Source organism: Ammodytes marinus (assembly GCF_949987685.1).
Source record: "Ammodytes marinus genome assembly, chromosome: 17".
Taxonomy (NCBI): Eukaryota; Metazoa; Chordata; class Actinopteri; order Uranoscopiformes; family Ammodytidae; genus Ammodytes; species Ammodytes marinus.
The window spans coordinates 4966786-4994480 of NC_137221.1; the positions used below are offsets into that span (position 1 = coordinate 4966786).

The window sequence follows — 27695 nt, forward strand, 5'->3', positions numbered from 1 at the left end:
TGTGTGTTTCATTTGCAGAAGACCAGATGGAAAAACAAAAAACTACCCAAAACAAACATAAACTGAAGATGTCTGTACAACAGTAGCATCACCAGGGAAGATGTAAGTGTCTGCTGGTGTCTGTGGGTTGCAAACTCCAAAAAGAAAACTGATGGCAAATGATTTACAATATTAAATTTGATCACCTAAATTAAGAATCATGCAGCATTTTCAATAGTTTTCTCCACCAAAGATTAAGGGAAAGGGAATAGGGCTTCTTAATCTGGAGATAATTGTTGCATCTGAAAAAATTTAAAGGTGCTACAAGGAACCTTTAAATATTTTTATATATTTTAAATATGTTAAATAAAACAGTCTAATTTTTCTTCTGACGATCATGAATTACTTGTAACAGCAAGGGAGACCATCAGTGCAAATAATGCTATTTTTATATAGTTTTTCTTAATGCCTTTGTAATGAGTACGGTCACCCAGGAACAACAGCTGGCGTAGTAAAAACAGTTCCGCATTTCTCCAAAGGGGGTGCAAGAATTAACACAAAATGAACGTTCCTCAGAGCACCTTTAAAATTAAAAGCTGAAACACTTTACTGCTTCTGAGAAAACATTCATCATGAAGTACAAACACCGAAAAGTAAGTGTAAGAATTGTTGGTTGCTTTATTTTCACGCAAGTATTCAGATTCATTTATGGGACCTACACAAACATCAATATCATAGTGAGTTTAGTTTAACTAATAAAGTCATCAGTTCATCCTGCAATTCCAACTTGTATACCCTACATATCTTCTTTTCTTGTCTGTCACTAACATAACGTAAAATAAGAAAAATTTATGAAACATTTTCATAAATACTTATCTTCTGCAAAAATGTAACTCTGACTAAATAAAAAATAAAAGTGCACATGTTTCATTACCTGTCTCTGCTCTTTTTTCTTTTTCGTTTACCCTTATGAAATAATTGTACAACAATGGCTGCTAGGAATGCAAGAAAGTTGTATACAAATGTTTGATTGGTGAAAGTGGTGAGCAGAATGTAAAGTTCAATATAGTTCTTAAAAACACAGTTTCCTTGTTAATCATTTTGCTTTTTTATAAAATAATTGTAAGAATTATAAAAAAAATAAGAAACTCTGTGTGCATGAGTTTTGTGTCATGCCATGTTAGCCCCCTTGAGGGAGATAAAGCATCAGGAAATTTGCAAGAGAAAGACAGACAAGCCTCCTCCCACGAGAGACTGCTGGCTCATGATAGATTCAAAATCCTGTCCCTCTACAGTTAACATGAAAGCTTTACTTCTCTCAGAAACTGGTGCATTATCATGAATAACTTGTGATAACAAAGATACATCTTAGCTCAACCAGGCTGATGTATTTTGGTGGTATTTTTTTGTTCAACAGATTATGGCACAGCAGAATAAAACTGAACTGAAACAAAAAACTAGGCGTTACATAAAATAACTAAAAGGTGTTTCTTCAACATCCCTTAATAGCTGACATTGTTTAGAGGGAAAAAAACTCTTAATGGTTCAATTAATTTAGAACTGCTGTGTATTCTGTCTATTCTGGCCAATATCCCTGCATTATAAGTAATGGCTAATTAAGAAATTGCCTGCGTGTATAATGGCATGATTCATGAGAGTTTAGTTTTGATATTGTTACATTTTTCGATCATCTTTTTATATTTTTTACTTTGTAGAACTTTCTTTTTACTCTTATATTCTCAGTCTCATATTTATTGTATGCAACATACCCCAAGAAAAATCCATGGTGCCAAGTATGTGAAAATGCACTTGAAAACCAAATAGAAATCACAATAAAGGTTTGGATTGTAACACTGTGGTACACTGATGCCCCAGCAGTGCAAGGCAGTAACCTTTCCAGCCACTTACACACTGAGCTGAACTTGTCTTGACCTCTTGACCCCGTGCACTGGATGTGTCTCCCTCACTGACATAAGAGGAGAAACATGACCTCACGTCTCTTCCACTGCCTTCAGAAGTCAGACTGTTTTGCAGTGATTATGAGCCAATGTTGAACTGTAAGGGACCACTAAGCCAAATCCTTCAGCATCATCATGTTTTCAACCGGGGGAGGGAGGGTTGACTACGAGGCAAAGTGGGGGGAGACACCGACACGCACGGGGCCTAGTCGCCACATCTTTCATGCGAAGAAGCTGCGCCGCTAAACCGTTAGTACTTACACTAAATATATTCGTGCAACATTTAGCTACACTGTGAATAGATTTAAGAAGATATATGTGGAATAAAACGGTACTAAACTGGCTTGTCCGTGTTGTCTAGCTCTTCTGCTAGGTGGCTAAACCTAGTTAGCTGCAGCGCCTTGCCTATATTTGCCAACTTAATAACATACATAGCTTAATTGACACATAATGTATCGCTTTGTAACACATGCCGATACATGTAATGATGTTTTATTTGCACTATCATGGCACTTAATAGGTGGAGATATGCGGTTTGTTGCCATCTGTCTGGGCTGCGTCTAAACGCTGGAATGGGTCGTTTTATTCACTGCGTTGAAGCAAGATAACCGCCCGTTACTGCCATGACATGTAGGTTTCTTATATTTTATTGAATAATTAGGCTTTTCGCTTATCAGTACGAGACCGTCATGGCTTCAGCTGAGCATCGTCCTGCTGTAATATTGGGGGAAATGCACGTAATATGTATATTGACAAGCAGACAGACAGCTCATAGCCTTGCAATCAGCATGATTGGTACTGGTTTGGTTAAACCATTTTTTTACGACCAAATGCATATTATCTGCAGCAGCACCGTTATCTCAATGCGGAGCTCTTGTGTTTTGTCATTTTCAGACGCGTTTTTGGGTTCCCAAAACAACTCCGGCCCGGGCCTCAGTCCGCGGTCTAGAGTTTGATAGCGGGGCCGTTTGAGAAGGAAGCTCATCGGTGTGTTTCGCTGCCAACCTGCCCCCCTGTGCCCCAACCACCATCATGGGAGATAGCAGAGGTGAGAAAATAACTGCACTGGTTGTGAGTCTGCAATGCAACAACATGATTGTCTAGCAGACATTGCATGAGGAAACTAATGTTGATATAAGCTACACCTTTACAGATCAATCTTACACGTGTTGTCATACTGTATAACTGTTGAAGACTTAGGCCTTTAAAAATATGGCTTGACACAGACATTTATACAATACTTGCTTACATTCTGTAACATTGAAGCTTTTTAAAACATGTGTTATTGCTGACACAGTTGATTTATAAGCATACAATCACCTGAGCTATGTCAGACAGGGTCATGAGTTAACATAATTTTGATTAATTGATTTTCAGCTTCCTATGTTTCAGAACATTGTCTCTTTTCAGCATGAGATACATATTGAGGACCAGCAACACTAAATTTGACTCAAATGATATATTTCATTTAAAACACAGTAACATCTTATTGTTGGTGTATTTTGCTATTAATTTGTCTTACTTACGATTGTAAGTAACTGAAAGGTTGTTGCGCTCTAAGGAAAGTATAGAGTTCCATGGTTGGCCTGGTATTTATTAACCTTTATTCAAAACACCGTACAGTAACATGAGAGCAAAGTATCCTCAACCTTGCACCAAAAGGCTTTCACCCTCTTATGTCTTTAAATAATGGCAAAGCGTCCCATACTCAACTTGTTTAGCTACATGGGACTCTCCACACATCTCACTATGTACCATGTCAGTATTAATTAGAATTCAGTATTCAATGTGCTTGGGGAAATGATTATCAGAGGTGGAGTTGTACCAGGGTCAGAAATTGGATTGAGATTGTGAGGAAAGAATAATGTTAATTTAAAAATGAGGAGGAAAAAAACATCCTTTGTTTTTTAAAGCACAGTTCACATGGTAGTGGTAAGCACGGACCTCCATGGGCCATACTAGGTGATTTGTGTGAATATATGAATCGTATGATTGTCTATTATTACAACTCCAAAATGTCAAGAATCATGCAAGTACATCAAACAAGCTGCAAGTGAGGAATTTAGCGACATTAGAGAGAAAAAAACGAGACTGAGAAATTTGTGTATTAGAATTACAATATATAAACATTTCCCCATTAAAATGTCTATTTTAGAAGCTTAGCCTTTCTTGCACCACATTATGATTTATAAATTATTCCATTACCTTTGTGTGTAAATATTGTCCCTTTGTGCCGTCTCTTCTCAGATTCCCGCAGCCCAGACAGTTCGTCTGTGTCGTCCCCTCCGTCGGGCCAGCGTTCTCCTCCCTTGGTCCCCTCAGCAGCCTCCATGACTTCACTGCCTCCCAACACCTCTGCTGGGGTCATCAGCAGCATGGGATCCCCCTTCTCCGTCATCAGCTCCTCACTCGGCTCGCCATGCCTACCCGGCACGCCATCGGTGGGATACGGCCCTATAAGCAGCCCGCAGGTAAGGCAGGACTGCTGTACCTCAAGGGGTCTTATTTTGAATATATACAGCTTTTGAATAAGAGACCAGTCTGGATTTTTCTTAAATCTTCTTCTCTACATAACTTATTGAAAATGCCCTTAATGACAAATTTTTTTTTGGAATTTGGTAGAAATGTTGTCAGTAGTTTATATATGTCAGTTGCCTCGTGTACAACTGACAAATAAAGATAACTTAACTTAACTTATAGAACCAAAATGTTAATTTTACTCAAACATATGCCTATATATAGTAAAACAAGAGACACTGAACATTTGGAGTGGTCTCTTCATTTTTTCCAGAGCTGTATATTCCTTTCCTTGCATTTGTTTTGTTGAGGCCAGATTTTGCTTTTCCCCATGTATTTTTACAGTTTCAACATTACAGTACGATTTTTCTTATTTTAAAATATTCTTAATGCCATAGAATAGTTCTCCTTCAAGAACACCTAGAACATTTGTCGTTTTTATAATTTCTTGCTACAACCAAAGTGACTCTAACCCGAATCCAACTCCTACTAATGGAAGTACAGATAAACCACATTTTGTTTGACATTACAGAATGACAGAATCAGTCTTTATTTCATCCTTGATCACAGAATTGTTGATACAATGGTCTTACTTTGCCTTGAGGGGTTAATATTTTTCTACAGACATTTTTTCTTGCTTTAGTTTTGGCCCCACTCTTTCTCTCGTCCTCCTTCCTTGTTGCTTAAATGCCGAAACCGCCTGAGGTTTGTTCTTAAGACCTTAACACTATGCTCTTACTAGTGTGTCTGAGAGTCATATAAGAGACGGGAACGGGTTTGGAGAGAGGTAGAAACTGAAAAAAATAATAGTAATAACCAAAAAGTACATGTTTGTTTTTTCCTGGTTTTGGTGACTGTGTTAACCATGTCCTTCTATATTCTTACGTATGTAGAATAATAATCATGAATTTCCAGTGTAAGAACACCTTGCATCTTTGTGTTCACCTGGTCTGCTGTTGTTTTTTCAGATCAACTCCACGGTGTCCATGTCAGGGCTCCATGCAGTGAGCAGCTCTGATGATGTGAAACCTCCACTGGGCCTGATGCCGATGTCGCCCCACAGCCCAGGGGGGGGACCCATGCTTTCCCAGAAACGCCTTTGTGCCATCTGCGGAGACAGATCCTCTGGTGACTTGACACCTTAAATACAACTCCTATTTTCTGTTACTTGCCTTTGAGTAAACACCACAGAGTAAACAACTGACTACCAGGGTTTGAGCTAAGATAACCTATGCGCAAGACTATTCTTTATAACATGTCATTCTTGAAATCAAATTGCAATCCCTCTTATCTTACTTGTTTGGCTCAGTTCTTTCTTCCTTCCACACCCTGCAGGTAAACACTACGGTGTGTACAGCTGTGAGGGCTGTAAAGGCTTCTTCAAGCGGACAGTGCGCAAAGACCTGAGCTACACCTGTCGCGACATGAAGGACTGTATGGTGGACAAGAGACAGAGGAACCGCTGCCAGTACTGCCGCTACCAGAAGTGCCTGGCCAATGGCATGAAGAGAGAAGGTGAGCAAGGAGGGGCACTTCAGCACACCCTGTAGTTGGCTGGTCCTCAGCCCCTTCTGCTCATGACCCGTATAAAATGAGGCCATGAAGTCACCTTTTCACACACACAACTTTAGGGTTTACATTTTCACACATATGGCGATTTAATTTTCTGTGGTTTTAAATACCGTTTTAGTAGATGAATCATTTGAAAAAAAGGAAAAAGTGGTTCATTATCTTGATTTCATACAATTAATTTGTCATTGGTATCAGGAAGGGTGTGGTGTAAGTGATTTTTAAATAAAAATGTACTTACTATTTGTTAGGGATAGACAGATAAGCTTTTGAATTTAACCTTGCATTGCGTTGCGATATCCACTCCAAATCTGGAAGGGCGGGTGTGTGTCCAGACCTGGAAGAAAATGGCCTCCTTTAACGGTGGCATTATTGGTATGTTGGATTGATGCTACTAATAAAGAGCCCACTACTTTTCAAAAGTACTCTCATTTAAAGTCAACATTTGACTGCTATACACGTCATTAAAGTTTTCCCTTTCCAAATATCTTTCCAGATGTGTTAGAGAAATGGCAGCCTTCCTTTGCCCAGTACTGTGGTACACAGCTAGTGTATACTTTGCAGTGTTCGGTGATCTTTAATCCGTTGAATGAGTCCCTTTTTAAAGAACTTAAAAGGTGTTCCCTTGTGTTGTACGTGATTTCACTTTGGCATTTAAGATATCGGTATCTTCATCCTCATCACATCCGCAGTGATTCGGTGTTGTAAAACAATATACAAAAAAAATCCACAGGGGCTTATTCATTTGAAATACACTGTATAAGGTCAAGGTCGAGTTTATTTGTATATACAGTATAGTAGTACGTTTAGGCAATCCTCATCAACTCATAGTCCGGGAGTAGCAAGTAACTCTGTCATATTGACAGGGATTTTGTCGTCAGGTGTCGTCAGTCACTGGTATCCTGGATTTGTACCAAAGAAATTCCCCATTCTTTGGTCTAATAAGACGCTGTAAACTTTTTCACCGGAAACCCAATATGTTTGAAATGAAGTATCAAAACTATCACTATCATGGAATTGACAGGTGAAGTGCACATTTACAATCTACTACCAATCTGTCTGTACGAGTGTCTTAACACTGACGATCACGATTGATCCGCTTTAACCCATCAGTCTGACATTATCTGCTGCTAAGTCTCTGTTAAGCAGAGTCTGTAAGCACTTGCCTTACTGTACTACATACTGCACAACTCATTACATTAGACAAGCACCAAATTCCCCAGTACTTTTTAATGTTAGTTTTATTAAAGTTTGATCAAATTACAGTTTATGTTGAGATATGTGGTCACTTTGGACGCTTCCATTTCAAGGCAGTTTCTTTCTTTGGCATGTACTTTCTAGGTGCCTCAACCTGTAAACCCAAATCCTATCTTTTATAATCCACCCATAACCTCAAATGAGGTATAATATGTAATCCAAATAAGTAGGAAATTATGAGTATCATTTTTTATCAATTATATTTGATCAAAAGGGGACAGAAAGAACGAGTAGAGAGGGGGAGAGTGGGGTGGGTAAGCCTTGTAAACACTAACCCCCTTTCCCCCTCTCTTCCTCTTTTTGTTTCTTCTCGTTCTCTCTCCCCCCTCCCTCCTTCTGTAGTGGCCAAGATGAACGACAGATGTAAGGAGAAGAGGGAGGGAGGGGTGTGTGTCTGTCTGTATGAGTGAGAGACAAGCAAATAGATATTGCATTGCATATCTATGAAAAGGCGCAAATTTCAAATAGTTTTTGCCAGTATTAGGGGTGGACCAGTGCCAGCCTTGAATCATTCGCTCATGTTTTTAACCTTTAGAGGTTTAGGGAAAGCTTGCTCATTCTGCACACTCCTTTCAATCATCATTTTAATTTACTGTTAAGTTATCTAATATATACTGCAATCAGCCACATAGCACTTCTGCTAAGGTACAGAAACCTTTCCTTGATTCCCTTTCCATTGTGTACAATGATGCTTGAGTAAAGGAAGGATGTCTTTTGACTGATTCATTGAATTTCCCATGCAGATTTTTCCAGTCAAACCTTTCTTCCAAAGTGGCAGCTTTCCGTCAAAAGCCCACCTCTAAAAATAAATGGCCACTGATAAGCCTTTTATATTTCTATATCAAGTACAGACACAGTTACACATGAATATCTATTCTGTTATAGAGAAGATTTAAATCAGTTTTCGAAGTCTATGACAATAAGTCACTGACAAAGCTAGTCACATGATTTCAGTCAGTTTTGCACTGATGCCTGTGGGTGGGTTGTCAAATTTAAGTATTCATCAATAAAATACGATGACTTTAATAATGTTATTACATTTAATTTGTTCAATCGTCTTTGTTCCCCAAAAATGTGGAGTGCCGTGTATGAAAATACCAGTTAATCTGCAGTGGATAAAACAAATGCTCTGTATTTTGTGACATGACAGCTTCTCTAGAACCTCAAGAAAAGGGAACAATTCTGTGGTATTTCATGGCGTTGTATTCATTGGATTTACATGAACTTACATTAACATGATTGCTTTTGCCCTTCTGCAGTAACCTGATTTACTGTACATCATTGAACAGATGAAGTTTCTTTAAGGGGGCTAAGGGATTCAAATAAACAGCAGATTTCTCAAGAAAAAAACTTGATAACCTGACTGCAATATTCAGTCTGGTCAAAATGTCTCCTCTCCATGCACCAACATTACATGGCACTTACAATTTCACTTTAAAACAATGACTTTATAACAATGTTTTCAGTTGTGTATGTCTAATATGATCCATTTCTGCTTTGGTAGTGGGCCTGAAAGAGGAGTGAATGAGCCTTTTATCATGAACTGTACATATCTCTGTCCCTTCTCTCCCACTGTTTAGCACATTTTTCACATATATTTGGTCTTTCTCTTTTACCTTTCCCTGTTCTGTTGCTCCTTTACCAACATCTTTATACACCAACTTTCTCCCTCATTTCTACTCTTCATTGTCCACACATTTTCTGTTGAACTCCAATTCTACTTTATCACATTATTTTATCTGGTGCCTGGTATCATATGTAATACATTCTGCCACTTTCTTTCATTCTATATATTTGGTTGTGTACTTCTTATTTTCTTTGCTTGACTATCCATCTCTATTCCGCTGCTCTTGCACCTTTCCTGCTTTTTCGCTTTTCCCATCCATTCCACACGAATTTGACTCCTTTCTCCTCTTCCTTCATTTTCTTGTCCTTCATTATATTCTTCTGTGTTCCCTTCTGCCCGCCCCAAACCCCCCATCCCGTCCTGCAGCGGTCCAGGAGGAGCGTCAGAGGAACAAGGAGCGTGAAGCACTAGAGATGGAGTCCACCAGTGTGGTGAATGAGGAGATGCCGGTGGAGAAGATCTTAGAAGCAGAGGTGGCTGTAGAGCAGAAGACAGAGCTTCAAGCTGATGGAAGTTCAGGCGGCAGCTCTGTGAGTATATAGTTGTACCACAAAATGTACAAGTGCATCTCAAAATATTAAAATATAGAAAGGTTATTTTTATGCTGTAGTTTAATTTAAGAAAAAAGTTAAACTATTATGAATTCTATCTAGATCCATTACACAAAGTTTAAAAAAATCTGTCTTCATTTTGTTGATTACGACTTACAGCTCATTAAAATATTTCAAAATATTAGAATATTACCTAGGACCAATAGGAATATTCTAAATTTTTAGTTGCTGGATTTTGAAATTAAAATTAAAGAAAAGCTTGAAATGTTTCACTTCGTCTTTTAAAAAAAAACTTTTCCATGATATTCTTATTTTTCAAGATGAACCTTTCCACCTTTGAGACATGAGATGAAATGGCAGCTTATATTTATTGATTTTGTTGAAATATAAACAATAAAAAAAACATACATTCACAGACAGCATTTCCAGTCTAATAATCTACACATGCTTTTGGAATGAGAAATAAAGTGTCTCTAAATCAAATATCTTAATTAGATAATGACCCACAATCCTCTCAATCTTCTTTCTCCAGCCCAACGACCCAGTCACCAACATCTGTCAGGCAGCAGACAAGCAGCTGTTCACCCTGGTGGAGTGGGCCAAGAGGATCCCTCACTTCTCTGAGCTGGCTCTGGACGACCAGGTCATTCTGCTGCGTGCAGGTAAGATCTCTGTCTGACTCCACAAGGTTTATTGAAGCGGCACAGATTCATTTTCTCCTCCTCTTCTTAGTTACAGCCACTCCTTTGTCCTATTATACAGTATAATATACCCTGTGTATTCTATGTGTCATGCAATAGTAGACAAGTATCCGCTAACACTACACGGCACTCTCAGTCCCAATAATTCTGAAAAATGCCAGAAAAGAAAAATTTAGTTTGATGCAAACTGTTGATATCCTTCTATGTTCCTTCTTGACAGTGGTGTAACTTCCATGGGGCATAAGGTTTGCAATTCGAATGAGATTATGTTTACCCCTAACACTTTTGTAAGGGACCTACAGGAAACATTTGCTAAAAAATGTAGCTATGGAATATGAGAAATGTGTTAAGAGTGTTTCATCAATATATGGTTCCATGTAGAAACCTGTATGTGTTTAATTGCAGGCTTAGCTAGTTTTGGATAGAGTGAGTATTACAAAATTATGAAAGCAGGTTTTATTCAGCACTTAAAGGGAAAAAAGCACAATAGTAGAATATTTAGATTTAGAAGTTTTTTGATTCACTAGAAATATTGAGCCACCAACTCTTCAACAGGCTGGAATGAACTGCTGATAGCATCGTTCTCCCATCGCTCCATCGATGTGAAGGATGGGATTCTACTTGCCACCGGCCTGCATGTCCACAGGAACAGTGCCCACAGTGCCGGGGTTGGAGCTATCTTTGACAGGTAATACACAGGTGCACATATGCAACAGTATCACTTCATCATCCATACCAATGCATTAGTTCCCCAGCATTCAGAGGTTTGGGTCGGTGACCCAACTTGGGAAGAAATGTTACCATGAAAAATATTTCATTTTTAGTACATTTTGAAATCCAAAGTGCATAGGCCCCCTTATTAGAATATATCTGCTTCTACACAGTATTAGGACCATTTACTTTTAGCCTCAAATAGTCCAGACACGAGAAACCAGTTCAAATCCACAATTCCCTCTTGAATTCATAAGGTAACTCTACATCAGTTCTGCCTCCTAGATATTATTTTTTTACACGGATTTCTTTGTCTGATGGTTTCACTCACTGTTCTTTTTGTAATCCAAATATGCATATTATTCAGGTTTAGCTGGATTAGTGTCTGGGATTAGAAAGACAGAAACTGTGTCTTTATCTTCTTGGGTCGCTGAAATCACTGTTCTGCATTGGCTGTGATTGGCTGAGAGACTTTGCTTCTTTAGCACTGCCTGTAGGGTGACGGTGCATGGCCAGAGAGGCTGGTGACTAATGCTTACTCATAGACATGCATGCACACACACAGTGGCATAGCACCTATTGCAGCATTTGACCACGTGATGATGGCTGACTAATTTACATTTATTAGAATACAAAATATGAGCATCATTTTTGCCATGTCCCCTGCAGCCTTTTGCGTTATTGCGTCAACGTTATTTCAGAATGGACATTACTTGTTTTTGATATGTCACTACAGGCAAATAATGAGACGATTTAAATTATTTATTTTTCTGTATGAAATATTAAATACACTTCTCATGCTGCAATACATTCTGATGCATGTAGAAATGGGCTGCTATGATTTTTTCTAATTACATCACAAGGTTTTAATACCTTTTCAAAGCTTCCATTCATAATCATATCACAGAGGAAAACACTACTCCAAATCACAATGGCTTTCATGTAAAACCCCAACTATATCACAACGTGTCAATTCACTGTTAATTACACAGTAATAACATTGTTATAAAGGGCTTCTGATGGCACTTCTCTCTTCTAGCAGTAGGCTTATGTTTCAGCATCTGTTTAAAGCTACTAAATCAGATTTTATCAAGGAAGATGTAAATAATATAATACCAGAATTTTGTTTAATTGTAACAAATTACTTGAGGTGAACTTGTTACTTTATTTGCTCTTAGGGGCAAAACACCACGTCCTAAAAAAGATGAGGCAGCTTTTACAGAAAACAACAATACACAGAAGTCATTAATGAGTTGTTAATTTCAGTTTTTCTGTTTTGTCCGTTGTTCATTTGTTCTCTTAAATGTTGTATTTTGCACTACCACCCATTTTATTTTATTTTTTATTTATTTTTGCTTTAAGTCCAACTGATATCACATTTAGTCATTTCATGTTTACATGTTCTTTAACTGTATGTATAATTATTTATTATTATTTAAAGGAAGAAGTGCAGGAACAGTATGTTAGTGCTATTAAAGAGTAAGGACCCCACACACTAGCATCAAAGGGACCTTTTTGCAGGTACTTTTGAGCAGCTAATAAGCAATCTAGCTCTAATACTGATGTTAGCAGTGCACTTGTATCTAGTATAATATGTTTTTTATGGTTCTTTGAAAGTTATATAAGATAAAGACTTAAGCAGGAAAGCTGATGTGGGTTGTGACTCTTGTCTGATTCAGTGTGACCGTCTGCCTACTACTACTTACTGCTTCATGAGAGATGTGTTTGGCTGTATGGAAATAAGTTCTCCATCTCCAAAACTATATTTGTTCTAATTAATGTAAAAATATAAGGGATGCTTTCTTGAAACCAAAAAAATATCAAATGTTTCTTCTGTGATTATTTTCATAAAGGAGAACGCAGTTATTTAGAGAACAGATATGGATGCTGTAGCACACAAAAACATTCGGTTTAATTTCAGTTGGACTTTTAAGTTATTTTTTGCTTTAAGTTAACGTAAGAAATACTTATTAAAGATTGAGGATTATAAGTGTAAACTCATGAACAGTTTCATGTGTACTGATGGTTTTCTGCTGTTATGCATTTGGCTCATACAAAATATCATAAGCTCCTTTCTACTTATTTTAATATATGAATATAGTTGTGCAGTATAGATGTTTATGACATCATACACCACATTAAGTAAAATCAGTGTTTGGGTGCAGGTGCAAGTAAAAAAGCAAACTCCACATGAAACATGTGAACCCTCATGCATACCATTTTAGAATAGCTTTAAAAGAGTCAGAAAGTAGTTTGTAACACTACAGATTTTCACCATTTGAAATCATCTTTCTGTACAGCTGATGGGCTCAGAAAACAAACAGAATTCTGTAAAAACAATGTAACTGTGTAATGACATTGTAATAACACATTGTGATTGAATACACAGGGCGCACAATGCCGAGGTTGGGGCCATATTTGACAGGTAATTACGCCACTACACAAACACTTTCTTAAACCCCTCCTCTTCAGTCAACATTGAAATAAACACAGGACCAAAGGACAGCTTTGCAAAAGCCAGACGCTTTTCTCTTTATCTATTATTGTGAACAACATTGATAGAGAATCATTTGACTCGTCACTCAGTGAACTATAAGCATTTGGATTAGATGATGATGATGACAAAGAGCAGATCTGCATTTTGACTTTTATTCAGCCCAATATTTGGTTTGTGGCTTTGACTGCTAAAAGCCTCATCCAATCGCCTGCAGAATCCTTTTCATCGTTTGCCCATTGACGATGCCTCTTCTTACCAAACCATATGCTTGTTGTGCCTTGCCAGACCATAATGAGCCAATCAAAATGTGTGGGCTGAGTTTAAGAAGGGCATGGTGTATGACGAAATACTGTATTACTCCAATCCAGCATAATGTTTTACACAGTCAGGTCAGTGTTTTTAGATGCACTTATTTACCGTTGAGTCTTTTAGAGATGATGTTGTCCCTGGAACTGCCCACTGTAGGATTAGATTAATGACATACACTCGGGTGGCCACCGAAAGTCACTCATACTTTCCTCTACTTTCTGTATATATATAAAAAGTACATTTATTCACTGTATTGTGGGTTTGGGTGGTGTCTGTTAAAATCAGTCCACGTCATTAAAAGCAGATGTCTATTTCTGACTATTGGTGGTGGAGTATAATAAACTAAATACACTGATGGCCATGACTTCTTTATGCAGAGTCTTCTCTTCTTTCAGCAAAGTCATACTCTTGGCAGGAGAGCAGATGTAACTGAGTAAAAATAAAAAAATTAACTTATTTTAGTTTTAATTTTTTGCCATTTTTATTATTTGTTTCTACTGATTTATTTCTATCTTAATTTCCTTAGGTTTCAACATTAATGAAGCATTTATGAGAATGATTGGACGCTATTGAAAGTATAGCACCCAAAGTCAGTATCAGGCCCTTGCTCCAGGCCCTATTTTATTCTTACATCATCACTTCACATCTCAAGTCAAATTGCTTGTTATACATAAATGTGGCTACAGTAGCATTTTTCTAATTGAGGACTTTGACCAAATCAAAATGTGTTTTACCCTAGAATCCTGACTGCTTTTGCTCCAAACCCTTTGGAGTCATTGGTAAATGGCAAGACAAAATATTTAAAGACGGACCATTTAGAAAAAGTGAAAGTCTGAAACTAATAAAGAAACGTTAGCGTTTTTACTCTCAAAACATGATACATCTCTATGACACTTTTCACAACAACTCTTACAACTTTACTAACAAAGCTAATTCTAATTAGAACAGAGACAAGCAACCATTGAACTATTTATTAGAAGACAACAAACAGATTCAGCCACAGTAAGAACTGGGCACCCTTTTTAATAGTGTTTTCCCCTGCAGAAGCAGCAGATCAGCCCTGCACTAAGTAGTGTGGTATTTAAGGTTCAATGTAATGACCTCATGTCCAATGGCTGTCCTTTATGTCTTCTCAATCTGTTATTCCTTCCATTTCTTCATCTTGTTTTTATTGCTTTATTTTCTTTTCTTATCTTCTTTTCCCTTGCTTCATCTCTCCATCCTAATCTGGTCTCGTCCTGCTATCTCTGAATGGGAACTGCCCGCTGCAAATCTCCTCTGCTCTTCTCTCCTCTCTGCAGGGTTCTGACTGAGCTCGTGAGCAAGATGAGAGACATGCAGATGGACAAGACAGAGCTGGGCTGCCTTCGCGCCATCATCCTCTTTAACCCAGGTGCATTATAGACTCTGACTGAAAGAGCACAAAGTCATGTGCATTTATTTGATTTGCACTTGCTCCTATGTATAGTAAAACACTTTGTAAACCACTGTTTTTAAAGGTGCTTTATAAATAAAGATATTATTATGTCTGGACAATCAAAAGAATTTCAAAGGGGAAAGATGTCAAATATGTTTTAATGCTGTATAGAGATGATGTAATTGTTTTTCTGTTTTCACCTGAAGATGCCAAGGGTTTGTCCAACCCCAATGAGGTGGAGATGCTGAGAGAGAGAGTGTACGCATCTCTAGAGTCCTACTGCAAACAGAAATACCCCGATCAGCAGGGCAGGTAGGCTGGGACACACAGACATACTTGGACACACATATTTAAGATTGTCAATTTCATTTTGTTGTCCTATTTTCTTTCTTGTAATATATATCTCATTAGATATTGTGATGTTTAGGAGTCCAGTTTGTGATGTATCTAAACTTAACTTGACTGTAGAACCAGCTTAATATCTGAAATGTTACTCTCTTTTTTTTCCTTCATAAAAAGTAAGTAATTTTTCACTTGACTGTTCTCATCGTTTCTTTTGTATTTCAGGTTTGCTAAGCTCCTCCTGCGGCTGCCAGCACTGCGCTCCATTGGTCTAAAGTGTCTGGAGCACCTGTTCTTCTTTAAGCTGATTGGTGACACGCCCATCGACACCTTCCTGATGGAGATGCTGGAGGCGCCTCACCAGCTCACATAGAGGAGCCAGGGTCGGTCCGGTCAGGATCCGATTCACACCAGGATTACCAACACGCTACCCCATGTCGGGTCATTGGCCCTTCTCATTGGGCCTCACTTAACTGCAGCACCTGCTGGTTTTAATGGACCGGCTCACAGACACACACACACACACACACATCTCGCACACAAAAAAAACACACACCTATTGTCTCCGACTAATTATCAAATCTTAACATTCATACATGATGTGACATGAACATTATGCTATACACACACACACACACACCTTCACCATATTTTCCCATATTCAGTTTTCCATCACAGGGGTTTCGACTCAAGGAATATATCCCCTTTTTATCACATATACAGTAAATGTCTTAATTTGAAGTAAGCCTTCAGTTTTCACATCTTCATCTCACAGTGGGTTTTTGCTTCTGCGTAACTAGTATACCTGCCCCTGTTTTTACTTGGGTCATTTAGTTACACTGCTAGCTGCAGCTCTGTATATTATATACATCACTAGCCGGATAGTTATTCATATATGGTTTTAGCTTGAAATCAGGTGCGTAGCATTTCAATCAATGGTCCACCATCAAACAAATGCACTTCTTAATGGTTAAGAAGTGCTATAATGGGTAGGCAGACACACCCTCCCAGTGAGTTCATCATGATCTCATGAACATTGAAATATTTTATGCTTTTTTGAAAATTCATGAAACTTGTTTTGAGTTTCTCTTTAAAAGTACTGTACTCATGAAATGAGAGCTTTTTCCAAGGCATTTAAATCCAGGAAAAGGGAGGTGGGAGCCCTTTGTTAAACAGAAAAACGTTGTCCCTCCCACCCTGATGCGCACAGTGGGCTTTGTAAGACAAGAAGAATGACTTGAATTATTATTTTATTTTTTTCCTCGTTTTGATTTTAATCTTTTTCTCTACTTTGGCAGTGGGTTGGCTTTTAGAACAGCTTGAGGCTCACAGGACATACAGCTTCATGCAAAACAAAATCATATTTTTAAATCCTCCCTTTGCTGGTGGTCATTTATGCACTTTTGTGAGTTCTAACTGTGTAAATGTTCCTGTTTCCCAGAAATTACCAGCTATTCTCAGACACCTAAGATGACCATGAAGGTACTATGTGTAGGGTTTTCTCATTATTGCATCAGCATCAAATCAGATGGGAAGATTTGTTACAGAACTTACAAAATAATTGGCCACTTCTGTGAAGATAAAAAAAAAACAGATTTGAGAATTAACACTAACCATTATTAAAATGGTTGAACATTTTAGCTGGGTGTTAAGTTTCCTAACACCCAGTCAAGACAACACAAAGAACAGCAGCAGAGATGGGAAATATAAAGACCAGCTGAAATAATCTCACATTGGCAATAATGCTAAATTTAATTTCACCCGATAGTCAGTCAATCATTATCAAATATGGCTTTTTTGCAATATATTTGCATCCCACCGCTCATGGACAGATCACTGATTGTGGATACAGATGAGTAAACGATGCACAGGTGAATTAAAGAGGACCTTTTTTGAGTGGTTTTACTGTAATGCAATAATTAAGTTTGTGCTTTATAATGGAAATCCTACACCTACTACCTGCAGCATTGGAAACTTTATTCAGTGTGTATTGGCTCAATGCGTGTCACTTTTGTACAGTAGATGTAAATATGAGAAGAAGAAAAAACATCCAGAAACAAAGGCCTGTTCACACGTGTGAATGTTTAACGTGGCTCCAACAAACAAATTTTAACAATCTATTTTTTGCTGTTGATTCAACATTTGACAACACCATGAAATTACCATTGAGCCCAGGGCCAAACCACATCTCACTGCTGCTTTTGCACCAACTTCTGCCAATGTTTGACTGTTGTTTTTGTTCATTGATTGGCTGATTTCATTGACAATGGCACTTAATATTTACTGTGATTGAAATTGTGGGCAACTGAATCTGAGCATTGCAGTGACAAGTCAAATGCAGCTACCACATGATCAGGAGATCTACAGTAAACTATGAATTCAATTGTCTACCCATGCTCATAGGTGAGCAATACTGGGGTAAACATAAAGATTTATTACCATTTTTGTTAGTTAACATATTTAAAAGAGTGTTGGCGTTCTGAGTTATATAGCCTTCTTATTTGTCACCACATTTAATAGTAATTGGATACGTACATGTCACAGTATCATTCTACAGGGAAGAGGTATAGCTGTCCTCTACCAGGTGCTAAAGAACTATGGTCTTTTAGTTTGAGGCATTTTCATCAATGCAAACGCAGTATGCAAATACACGGACAAATCAGAAAGCCATTCTCCACTCTTTTGAATTTAGATTTTTATTTGATGATCCCTAACTTTATTGCAGACTCCCAACTGTAAAAATCCCCAGCTAAGTGCTTGTCCATCCTGGCTGTGACTGATAAGTCGTTGGACTGTACCAGACACAGCTGGTATCTTTTGTATTTTAGTGTGCAGTTAGGCTGGTGGAAGTAATGAAAGTAGCTGTTGAATGTTGGGGTCTACCTGCTACTTTGACAGTATGAGCAATGAGCTTCCTGCCCTACAGATAGTCCAAATACATCCTCTCAGAGAGGATTCCCGGCCTCCCCCATGTGATGTGGACTGTGAGGCTGGCAGTTAGATGACCTGTGAGACAGGTGCTTTTGTTTAACATGTCGGTAAGTTGGTCTAACTTTAGAGTTTGGTGTTTTTTCAGTTTTTTGCCATCCATGCAAACATATGACCAACTCGACAAGGTAATCCTAAAATGTCCTTTAATATCCCCCATGCAGAGAAAAGAGCCCCTCATGCACCATTGCTTTGTCATCTTGGTGTTTGCAAAGAAAAGCTACTGTAGGTGGTGGCAAGCTTGTGATTAGGTGACAAGCACCAAAATCTGCTAGCATTCTTGTACTGTATATGCTTATATGCTGCGGTTTGGTTTCCATGCTTTAGTGGTTTAAGTTGATTCAGATGAGCTAATTCTAGCAGTTTGAGACTTGGATTTGAATAGGATGTTGTGGCTGTTGGCCATTGAGATCTGTCATCTTGATAAGATCTGTTTTGCCTTTGGGAAGCCTGACGGAATTATTGCTTCTGTGAATAATCTCATTTTCTGTTTGGTTGAAATCCTAGCAACTTTCTTTGCAAAAATATGCAAGCTGTATATTCATGTTGTGGTAACATTGTTAAACAGCTGTCATGCAATATGTGCATTGTGTTTCTGGTATTCATACATTTTAAGCTTAGTCTGTTACATGAGTTCATATTAATTGACAGTCAAATTATTAAAAAAAATCCCATCCCTCCATATAACTAATGCATTAAGGTTCCCATTTCTATCTTTCTTTACAGTTTGCTAAGAGCTTAGACCCATAAAAGAATGACAGTGAGAATTATTTTTAATTTTAATTTTTTTTTCAATTTGTTTTAATTGGGTATACAGTCGGTGCTGTTTCTGTTTTCTTGCTGCAGCTATGCCTTTTGACTGGCAGATACTATAGCTTTGGCTGTGATGTGCTGAGTGCTGTTACATTGATTTGTTGAGAAACACAATGAAATGATGCACAGAGGAAAAGGAGCCTAGCTGGAGGGGGGATTAAGTGGCTTGTTGACCTGATGCTTTATCAACACGAGCCAGCCTCCTCCCTCCCGTCACTTTGCCCTGTCTCCACCGCTTTACTTAAAACTTAACAAAAGCTTATTCACTCACCCATGTGGGCTGAATAGGACTGGGCTTTGCATTGTAATGGACTTGTGAAATAAACCTCTGGTTCTTGGACTGTTTGAATAAGGATGTGAAGCTTTTCGTGGGACAAGCATTGGAGATATTTAAGGAAGGGATTCAGTGCCGCGTGTCCCTCTTGCTTACTTTACTTGACGGCAGAGCAGTGACGATCTGCGGTTGCCATGGGGGACTGCTGGATCGTACCGCACTGCCCACAAATGTTTGTCGTTGCAACCGTGTGCACTCAAGGCAGACGCATGCTGTGACCTTTTGACTGTGTAGCAGTATTGTTGTCGCTATCTTTGTTACATTTTGAAATTATTCACTTTTTGAAGAAGAAAAAGACATTGATTGCTTTTTTTTAAATGGATCGCAGGCTGTGACTGAAGAATTGATGATCATGTATAGATCAGATATCAGGACGGCGCTTAAACCTTTTGAGAACCAAGGCCCATCCTGTTCTGATCAATGAGGCAGTGTGTGCTATGCAGCCTTGAAACCACCACCCTCACTGGTTTATTTATCACTGCCAAGCTGTTTGTGGGCGTGGCCATTAAATGCAGGGCCACTCAGTCCCCAGTGCTTTTTGTTTTCATGTATGTTGTGATTATTGTGCAGCACACTAAAGAGTGTGTGCTAACCTTGGCCTGTGCAGTGCATACTAAAGAGGGGCCCTAATAGGAATGGAATGACAGCTAGCGTGAAGAGGGGAGGCCTGGTCCCTGGAGAGATAAGTAGACCGGTGTGTGTGTGGTCCCCTCTGGGTGCTCAAGCTGTGCATTGGTGCTTTTTACGGGGTCCCCTGGGCCTGAAAACGTCCGCTTTGGTTTCCTAGATGAGGAAATGCATATATGAGTGAAATTTAAATAAGGAATGATTTAACAGGGTTAGCCTAGCCCTAGACCTGCTCTTTTTTAGTTACATATGGTTTGTAGTTTTCTGCGACCGGGTCCACTGCAACCTGTTGTGTTTACTGTGTTACAGTAATATTTGGCTGTTTCTGATTTAAGAGGGAGAAACTGTTGCTCTAATCATAGACACACGGTGCAAAAGGCACTAGACTCTACAGTTCTGCTTTGCAGGAGACACCTTTGAGCAGAACCTGGTTACATTGAATGAACTTGAGGGGAGGGATCACCTGAAGATGATCACTCTCTGTAATGAGGAGGTTGTTGGAGGAATTGTGAGGAGCATGGACTTTAGGAACTTTGATCAGGTGTTCATTAGTCCCATCGAGAATAAAACGGAAAACTTTAATTTTTTTCAATAGATCTAGAATCTTCCTTAATTTTTTACTTTTCACCTGAAAAAAATCACACACGGTTTCTTTGTCTTATTTCCTGTCTTCTTTCTCTCCGATTGTGCTCTTCATCTTTTGTTTATTACAAAGTATTAAACAACAAAGAACTGTAAAATCAGAATTGAATCTGTCACTCTTATTTTCAATTTTTCTCTTGTGTCTGTTTTTTGTCTTGTTTGTATCCTGTTCCATCCATGGACATATAAAGAAATCCCATCGTACATGTGGAGCTGATTGACTATTGTGTGATTTCGGAGATCGAAAGAAGAAGAAAAAAAAATATATGAATCATTTTTTTCAGTCATTAATTCTGAATCTTGTTTCTGTTTGTTGTATCATGTCCGAGTAAAGGTTTTAATACTGTACGTAAAGTGTTTTTTCATTTATTACTCAAAAATGAATCTCAATTACAGTCGTTAAACACTTTAAACACCCTCTGTGGATTGGAAATTACCAGAATGCTCTCATTTCCTTTAGGCTCCACTTAAATGACCCACGTGCTGTCCATAAAATCAACTGTCCCAACTGGGCTCCCAGTGTGTCCTGGAGAGATGATGGCACACTCCTCAGTCCAGCAGGACCCCAGGGCCCTGGCTGACCGCTGGCACAGCACTCCCCTCTCTGAACCTCTAGAGGGAGCACTGACCTCTTGTCCTCATCCAAGTCTCAACAACCGTGGCCCCTCCGTCGCTCCACCTACTCCCTCCATCTGAGCTACTGGGTGGTAAAATTGACCTGTTTCCCTCTCCGCCTACTTTGCCCAATTTGGCCAATCAGGAAGCAGCAGACCTGAGATCACAGCATTTTTGTTGGCACACTTTACCCTGCACTGTTGGCACTGTTGCTTCTGCCACATATTTAAATGTTAAGAAGGATAGGAATGCGGGCATGGGTTTGTAACTGCTGGCCATGTACTTAGTGGCTTCTCTCGCTTTCTCTACCTCTCTCGCTCTCTCTCTCTCTCTCCCTCTCCACCCCCTTCTTCAGTCTGTCTCCTCCCTCATCTCTGTCTTTCTGAACCATGATCCAGTAGCTCTTTTTCCTCCTGTCCCATAGGAGCTTGACTAAAAGATCTTGCACAGCTTTGCTTGCTATTCAAGGCCTGACATGAAAAAATTCACTTAAGTTGCAGTGTTAGATTCTGTACTATCATTTATTTTCATGTCATATTTATGTTAAACCAGATTATTTGCAGTGTTTAACAGCTGTTCTATCAAATTAGACAGATCCATGTTATTTGGTTTACTGATAGGTATAAAGCGGTATAAATCCGCTGTAGAATATACTAAAACTATGGTGTCGGGCCACAAAGACGCTCAGCCTGACTTGAGGAAGCTTGTGTTTGGAAAGGCCAAGCTGCTATTCAATGGCAATTTACCTTTTCAAGCCCTCTGTAGGATAAACTGGATCCAGTTTCTGTACAAACCAGGGTTGTGGTTGGCCCAGTAATAGATCTTCAGTACTATATGTCCTCTTTTATTTCTGTCTTTTACTGTCCAAATCTACTAAGTTTAGAATTCTTCACCATTGACAAATATTTTGCTAAACTTTCCATTACTCTAGTGCAGAGTAGTAGTAAAAAGGCTTTACAACATGTTTGTTTGCAGTCACACAGCTCTAGCTGTGCCTACAGTACCCTCAGCTGACAGCAGAGGGCGCATGCACAATGAATTTTCTGTTGAGGACCAATCAGCATCATATTTAGAAAAGACCTGATATGTTGCAAGTTGGAGTGGTAGACAGTACATTTTCTAGATGTTTTCTATAGTTGCCAACATGATGAGTAAAACCTTTAATTAAGAGCAGTGCAGAAAGTGTGGATTTCAAAATAAGATTGCCAGAATCGTAAATATACTACTATGCTGCTTAACATTGGCTTTCTTATTCAGAATCTGAGCAACTAATGACTAAATCCAATGACAATTCATATAACGTTTTAACATCAAACCAGTTAGTTTCACTTAAGACACTGTCTGTTACTCAAAAAGATGGTGTCTAAAGTGAAAAACTATTGAACTACTGTATATTCTTTTATCTTACATCGTTGTCAGGACCTTGAGCATTTGGCCAGCTTGCTGTCCCTTTCCATCTTCTCCTGCATCACCATATTTTCAGTCCCTCCCCTCAAAAGGGTTTGGTCTTTTGCCCTGCTGTCTTCATATGTAAGAATTTGTTCTTAATGACCTGCCTAGTTAAATAAAGGTAAAATAAAAGTCACTACTCCCTAATCACAGGTTTTTCTCACCTTCTCGTAGGCCCTATAACCCCCTTCTCCTTCGCTTTCATTACTGTATATTCTCTATTTACATCTATCCTCTCTCCCATTCTGACTCCATCCTGTCTGTCAACCTTTCCATCTCTTTTTCTCACTGTCTGTCCTGCCCTCCTCTCTCCCCAGTCTCCTTCTGGCTCTCCCTCACTTGGGTGTCTCAGCCCACTCCCTCCTCCCACAGGCCTGCAGAAAGACACCTTTATACCAAGGGTCAAATTCCTCTTAATTTCTTCTGCTTCACAAATGTCAATTTTCACCCGGTGAATGTTATTGCTGTGCAGCAACTAAACAAGCGATGTTTGAAGTCGCTTTGCCAGCAACGCTTTGGTGGATTCTGTGTGGTAGGATACCCCACACATCTTGTTCATACACACACACACACACACACACACACACACACACACACACACCTGGGGAAGACAGAGCTTTATTGAGTTTGTGTCCTCTGCATACAGGGCAAATACCAGGGCAGGGCAATATGTCAGGTGTGTTATTTTGTGTTCTCTCCAGTAAACTTACACAGTGAAAAAAAAAATACTATATTCCCCCCTTTGAACTTCAGGGTTACATACATTTCCCTGATCGCGCAAAAGGGACCATTTAAACTCTATCACAAGGTTACAATTTCAAACGTTCGAACAAAACACAAATGTTGATAAATTTGAGACCCTTTTTCCACTTGGCTTTTTATGCTACACCTGTACTTTCATCCTCTAAAAATATATGTTGTGCGTTACAAAGTCATATTGATTATTCAAAAGCATAATGTTTTTTAATTATGATGAAATTTACAATGACTTGCTGATTAAAACCATCCTCTGATGGCATCCTCATACCTGGTGGAAGTGTCATGTCTGATGGCTGACAGTAAAAGTGTGGAAATTTGACCAGTTGTATCAACCTCATAAAAAAAACATCTATCTACAGTTTATCTGTTTATGGCTTAGAAAGGCAATCCGTCATTTACATTGTACAACTTGTTCCTTCTCTAAAAGACGATTGGGATGGGAAGAAACTTTGGAATGACAAGTAGCAACATTTAGCAAAGCCAAATTACTGGTCAGCCACTGTCCCCATATTCTTTCAGCTGTAATCATATGCTAGGTTTTGGGTATACACAGACCAAAACTAGGCCAGGGTACACTTAGATGACTGAGGGCGCCTCCTGAGCAGGGCTAAATCTGGCTTGAACTGAGAATGGTTCCTGCATAAGGAAAGTATATAATTCTACGTTTGAGGGCGGTTGGTCTTGCTTTCTAATCAAAGGAGCATGTCAGATATAAATATGACAGACGGAGAGATGTGCCAAAAGAAATGTTTCAGAAAGACCTCATCACTGTGCCACTTTTAACTGAGTATGTAATCAGGAAATGTGTTCAAAAACTGAGAAGCAGCAAAAATCTAAATGCATTTTGTGCACATTTTTATATATTTGAAACCGTATATTATGTAAAAGCCTAAATCATGAGCCAGACTTAACATAGTGCAAGAGGACATTGTGCATTTGCTCAAAGAATCACCATAATATTACACTGACACTATGAAAACTGTTTGGGTGTTGGTTTTATGTTTGCAAATTGTCTGGAAGAGTTAAAGAGCCTGTTGAACAGACGAGGCCCAATTTAAAGGACTAGAAAATATTTCAAAAATATATCTACTGTATGACGTGACCTGGTGAAAAGCAGCGTTCACGAAATTCAACAGCTTCTCAGACATTCATTTCATTTCAGAGACGTGTGTGTGCGTGTATGCGTGCGTGCGTGTGTGCGTGCGTCTGTGTGAGGATTAACGATCTCTTGTCTGTGTGCCAGGAGTGAACGTGAGAGGGTTGACGTGTCAGCAAAGGGAAGGGAGACACAGATGGGAAGACAGAAAAAGGAAATGGGAGGGTAATATTTTCATTCTGCAGCATCATAGCTCTTTATCCTGCCGCCTTGCCGTGTGCATGTTTAGTTGGTAGAGTAATGGCCACCGGATGGGACTGAAGTGAAGATGAAAAGCTCTTTGATGGCTCATCAGAGGACAGACTGACTGGAATGAGCTCATAACAACGCACATTGTTTTTATTTGCTGCTTTTCCCTGACCTAATTAACCCAACTACTGTAGGCCTCCATGTTCAGCCTCGTGTTTTCACTTTTTTGATCTTTTGTGCTTCCGTCCCTTGACCAGCCAAGCCTCACAGAGACCCGATTCTTGTCTCATCCCTCATCTCACTCCATCCACTTTCATCTCTTTTCAATCACCTCCTTCTCATCTCCTACATTCCTCTTGAACGTATTACCGCCACTGATTCTGTATTCTGACAGCATTTTGTGTTTCCAACATTTTGATATTCCTGGAACGCCCTGTTCACACACACAAAGTTAGACGCATTCACATAATGGAAGATGCTCTTTACAACCACAGTCAGATGTGTTGGTCATTGGGTAGCTTTGACTGGAGCAGTTGCGGGTTAAGGTCTTTGCTCAAGGGCACAGTTGTGTTTGTAGTGGCAGCTGCTGTTCCTGCACTTTCTCCACCCAGATTTATCCTGCACCTGCGCGCCACATGTCCTCTTCTGTAACCTGTAGGCCGTTGGATAAATTAGACATATTTATTAAAGACTTCAGTGGACCTGATATCTCAATGTCAGTTCACTGGTAATTATTATTAATCAAATCATTTGTCAAAGTCAGTTTTCAGTTAATTTCTGTCCTGTAATTTCTTGTCCTACAAATAGACCAAATGTATTGCCAACATTTTAACCTAGCAAGCTTAATAGAGAAATCCACCAACACTGTTAATACTTTAGGATGCAAATGCTTGTGGCTTGTAACTTACTCTATTTTATTAAGAGTTAGAATTTTATTCAATGAGTCACAATTGGTAAGCACAATTGTCATACTAAGAATTCTACTGGGCAAATCAAAAAGTTGGAAAGGCTCAAATGAGTCACCCAATCATCTACCACTGCCTGAGAAATAACTTGTTAGCTTCTTCCAACTCATTTTAACCCTTCCACACCACATTCATCTATATCTACTCCGTTGCATCTTGTTCTGTTCAGTCCGCCCCTCTGTGCACCTCCTCCCGAGTGTCTTTGCATCCCTCTCTCACTGAGCTCTCTTACCTCCTCAGTTCTCCTCATCTCTCTCTGTCTATCCCAGGGTTCTCTCTGCTCTGCTACTGTACCCAGAGAGAGAGAGAGAGAGCGAGAGAGAGGGCCCTGGTCTCAGCAGCTTCCTGTCTCACAAAAGACCCCTCTGTTTCCCCCCTCTGTGTTTCCTCCGCTGCCACCCCACCCCCTTCCTCAACACCCCCGTGGTACATTCCCTCCCTCTCCCCTGGTGCATTCCACATTGACCTCGTCCCTCTGTCAGCGGGCGCCGTGAGAGTTGAACTGAGTGGAAGCAGTTTCTAGGGTTTCTCTTCAGGACAAGTGCAGTCTAGAGAGTATTGCCTTTTGATTTGACAAGAGTTGAGTAAACAATACTGCCAGGCACATCACAGAAATGGCCCTTCTGATCTGATAATGTGTGTTGGGACCTCTCGGAATGTGTCAATAATGGGACCTCTCGGAATGCATTCTCTCGCCTATAACATTACCACTTTCCAAATTATATGTGGTTGTTTCAGCAGTAAGGGTTCAATGGTAATATATGCAGTGTAATATACCTGTTGGCAAATAGGCCTTTGATCAGCCCTCTGTGTGTTATTGTGATGCTATTTGCAACTGTTTTCTAAAGCAGTGGTATAAATTCTGTTTTGACGAGTTGCTGACCGACATACACTTTGTATGTCTTTACAAGCACAGTTGAGCTCAAATTGTATACTAACAACCTTCACACTGGAATTACCTTGATGCCACAGTCTGTAGTGCTGCATCTCCCATCTCCTCCTCATTATGCATCATGCTGTGTTGTTGACTTTACCAAGATTTAAGCTTAATGTTTTCTACGCCAGGGAGTTTCCTAGCAAAATGCTTATTGATTTCTCTTTCTAGAAATTCCTCATGAAGCCAAACCTTAAGGTAAATCCCCTAATATATGTCCAAATGAATTTATCTGTCTTCTTCATTTTCCAATAATTTCAACTCCTCCCAAATTATGGATATCTATTGGAAGTAAACTCTTTTCCTTCTCTACACTGTTAGTATATAATCAATTCCTCACGATAGCCAGATGAATACAGTACTAATACCTCAGGTCACCTCAGCCTGGAAGAGCTCAGTTCAGCAGCTGGTGTGAAAAAAGGCTCAAAGCTCCAGGCTTTTCCTCTGGTTCCTGCACAGTTCTTTGTTATGGTCAGCAGAGCCAGGTAAAGCAAGGTGTCACTCTAACGGCAAAATGACCCACCTGACCCTTTCCTCCACCTCACAGGGTCCAGCTGACTAGTCTGGGTTCACTGGCCTCTGTCCCCTCACTGCTCAACCAAACGAATGCTTTTAATACTTCACATACTTGCTGCCTCTCCTCTTTCATCCCTTACAATGGAGAAACAAACCCACAAGACAGACTTGTTTTCAGTCAGAATCTTCTCTTTCTGAAAATGAACACCTGTCCTCCTGTCATAGTCAATGAAAGGCTTTCGTTCACCCCAAACAATTGCATGTTATTTTTAA

At 39.3% G+C, this 27695-nt stretch overlaps 1 protein-coding gene across 6 annotated transcripts; it reads left to right on the top strand.

Moving 5' to 3' along the window:
* Positions 1-1971: 1971 nt before the first annotated feature.
* Positions 1972-21187, top strand: rxrba (retinoid x receptor, beta a). 6 transcript variants are annotated; one of them, XM_080045552.1, is made up of 13 exons: positions 1972-2036; positions 2832-2985; positions 4185-4408; positions 5423-5582; positions 5790-5969; positions 7623-7643; positions 9274-9437; positions 9991-10120; positions 10715-10847; positions 13260-13295; positions 14978-15069; positions 15300-15405; positions 15661-21187. In XM_080045552.1, the coding sequence occupies exons 2-13, from the start codon at positions 2970-2972 to the stop codon at positions 15806-15808; spliced, it is 1410 nt and encodes a 469-aa protein (XP_079901678.1). In that variant the 5' UTR covers positions 1972-2036; positions 2832-2969; the 3' UTR covers positions 15809-21187. The 6 variants fall into 6 exon arrangements, with proteins under 6 accessions (XP_079901678.1, XP_079901676.1, XP_079901680.1 ...); XM_080045550.1 differs by lacking the exon at positions 1972-2036 and adding an exon at positions 2105-2186; XM_080045551.1 differs by lacking the exon at positions 1972-2036 and adding an exon at positions 2452-2567.
* The last annotated feature ends 6508 nt before the right edge of the window (positions 21188-27695 follow it).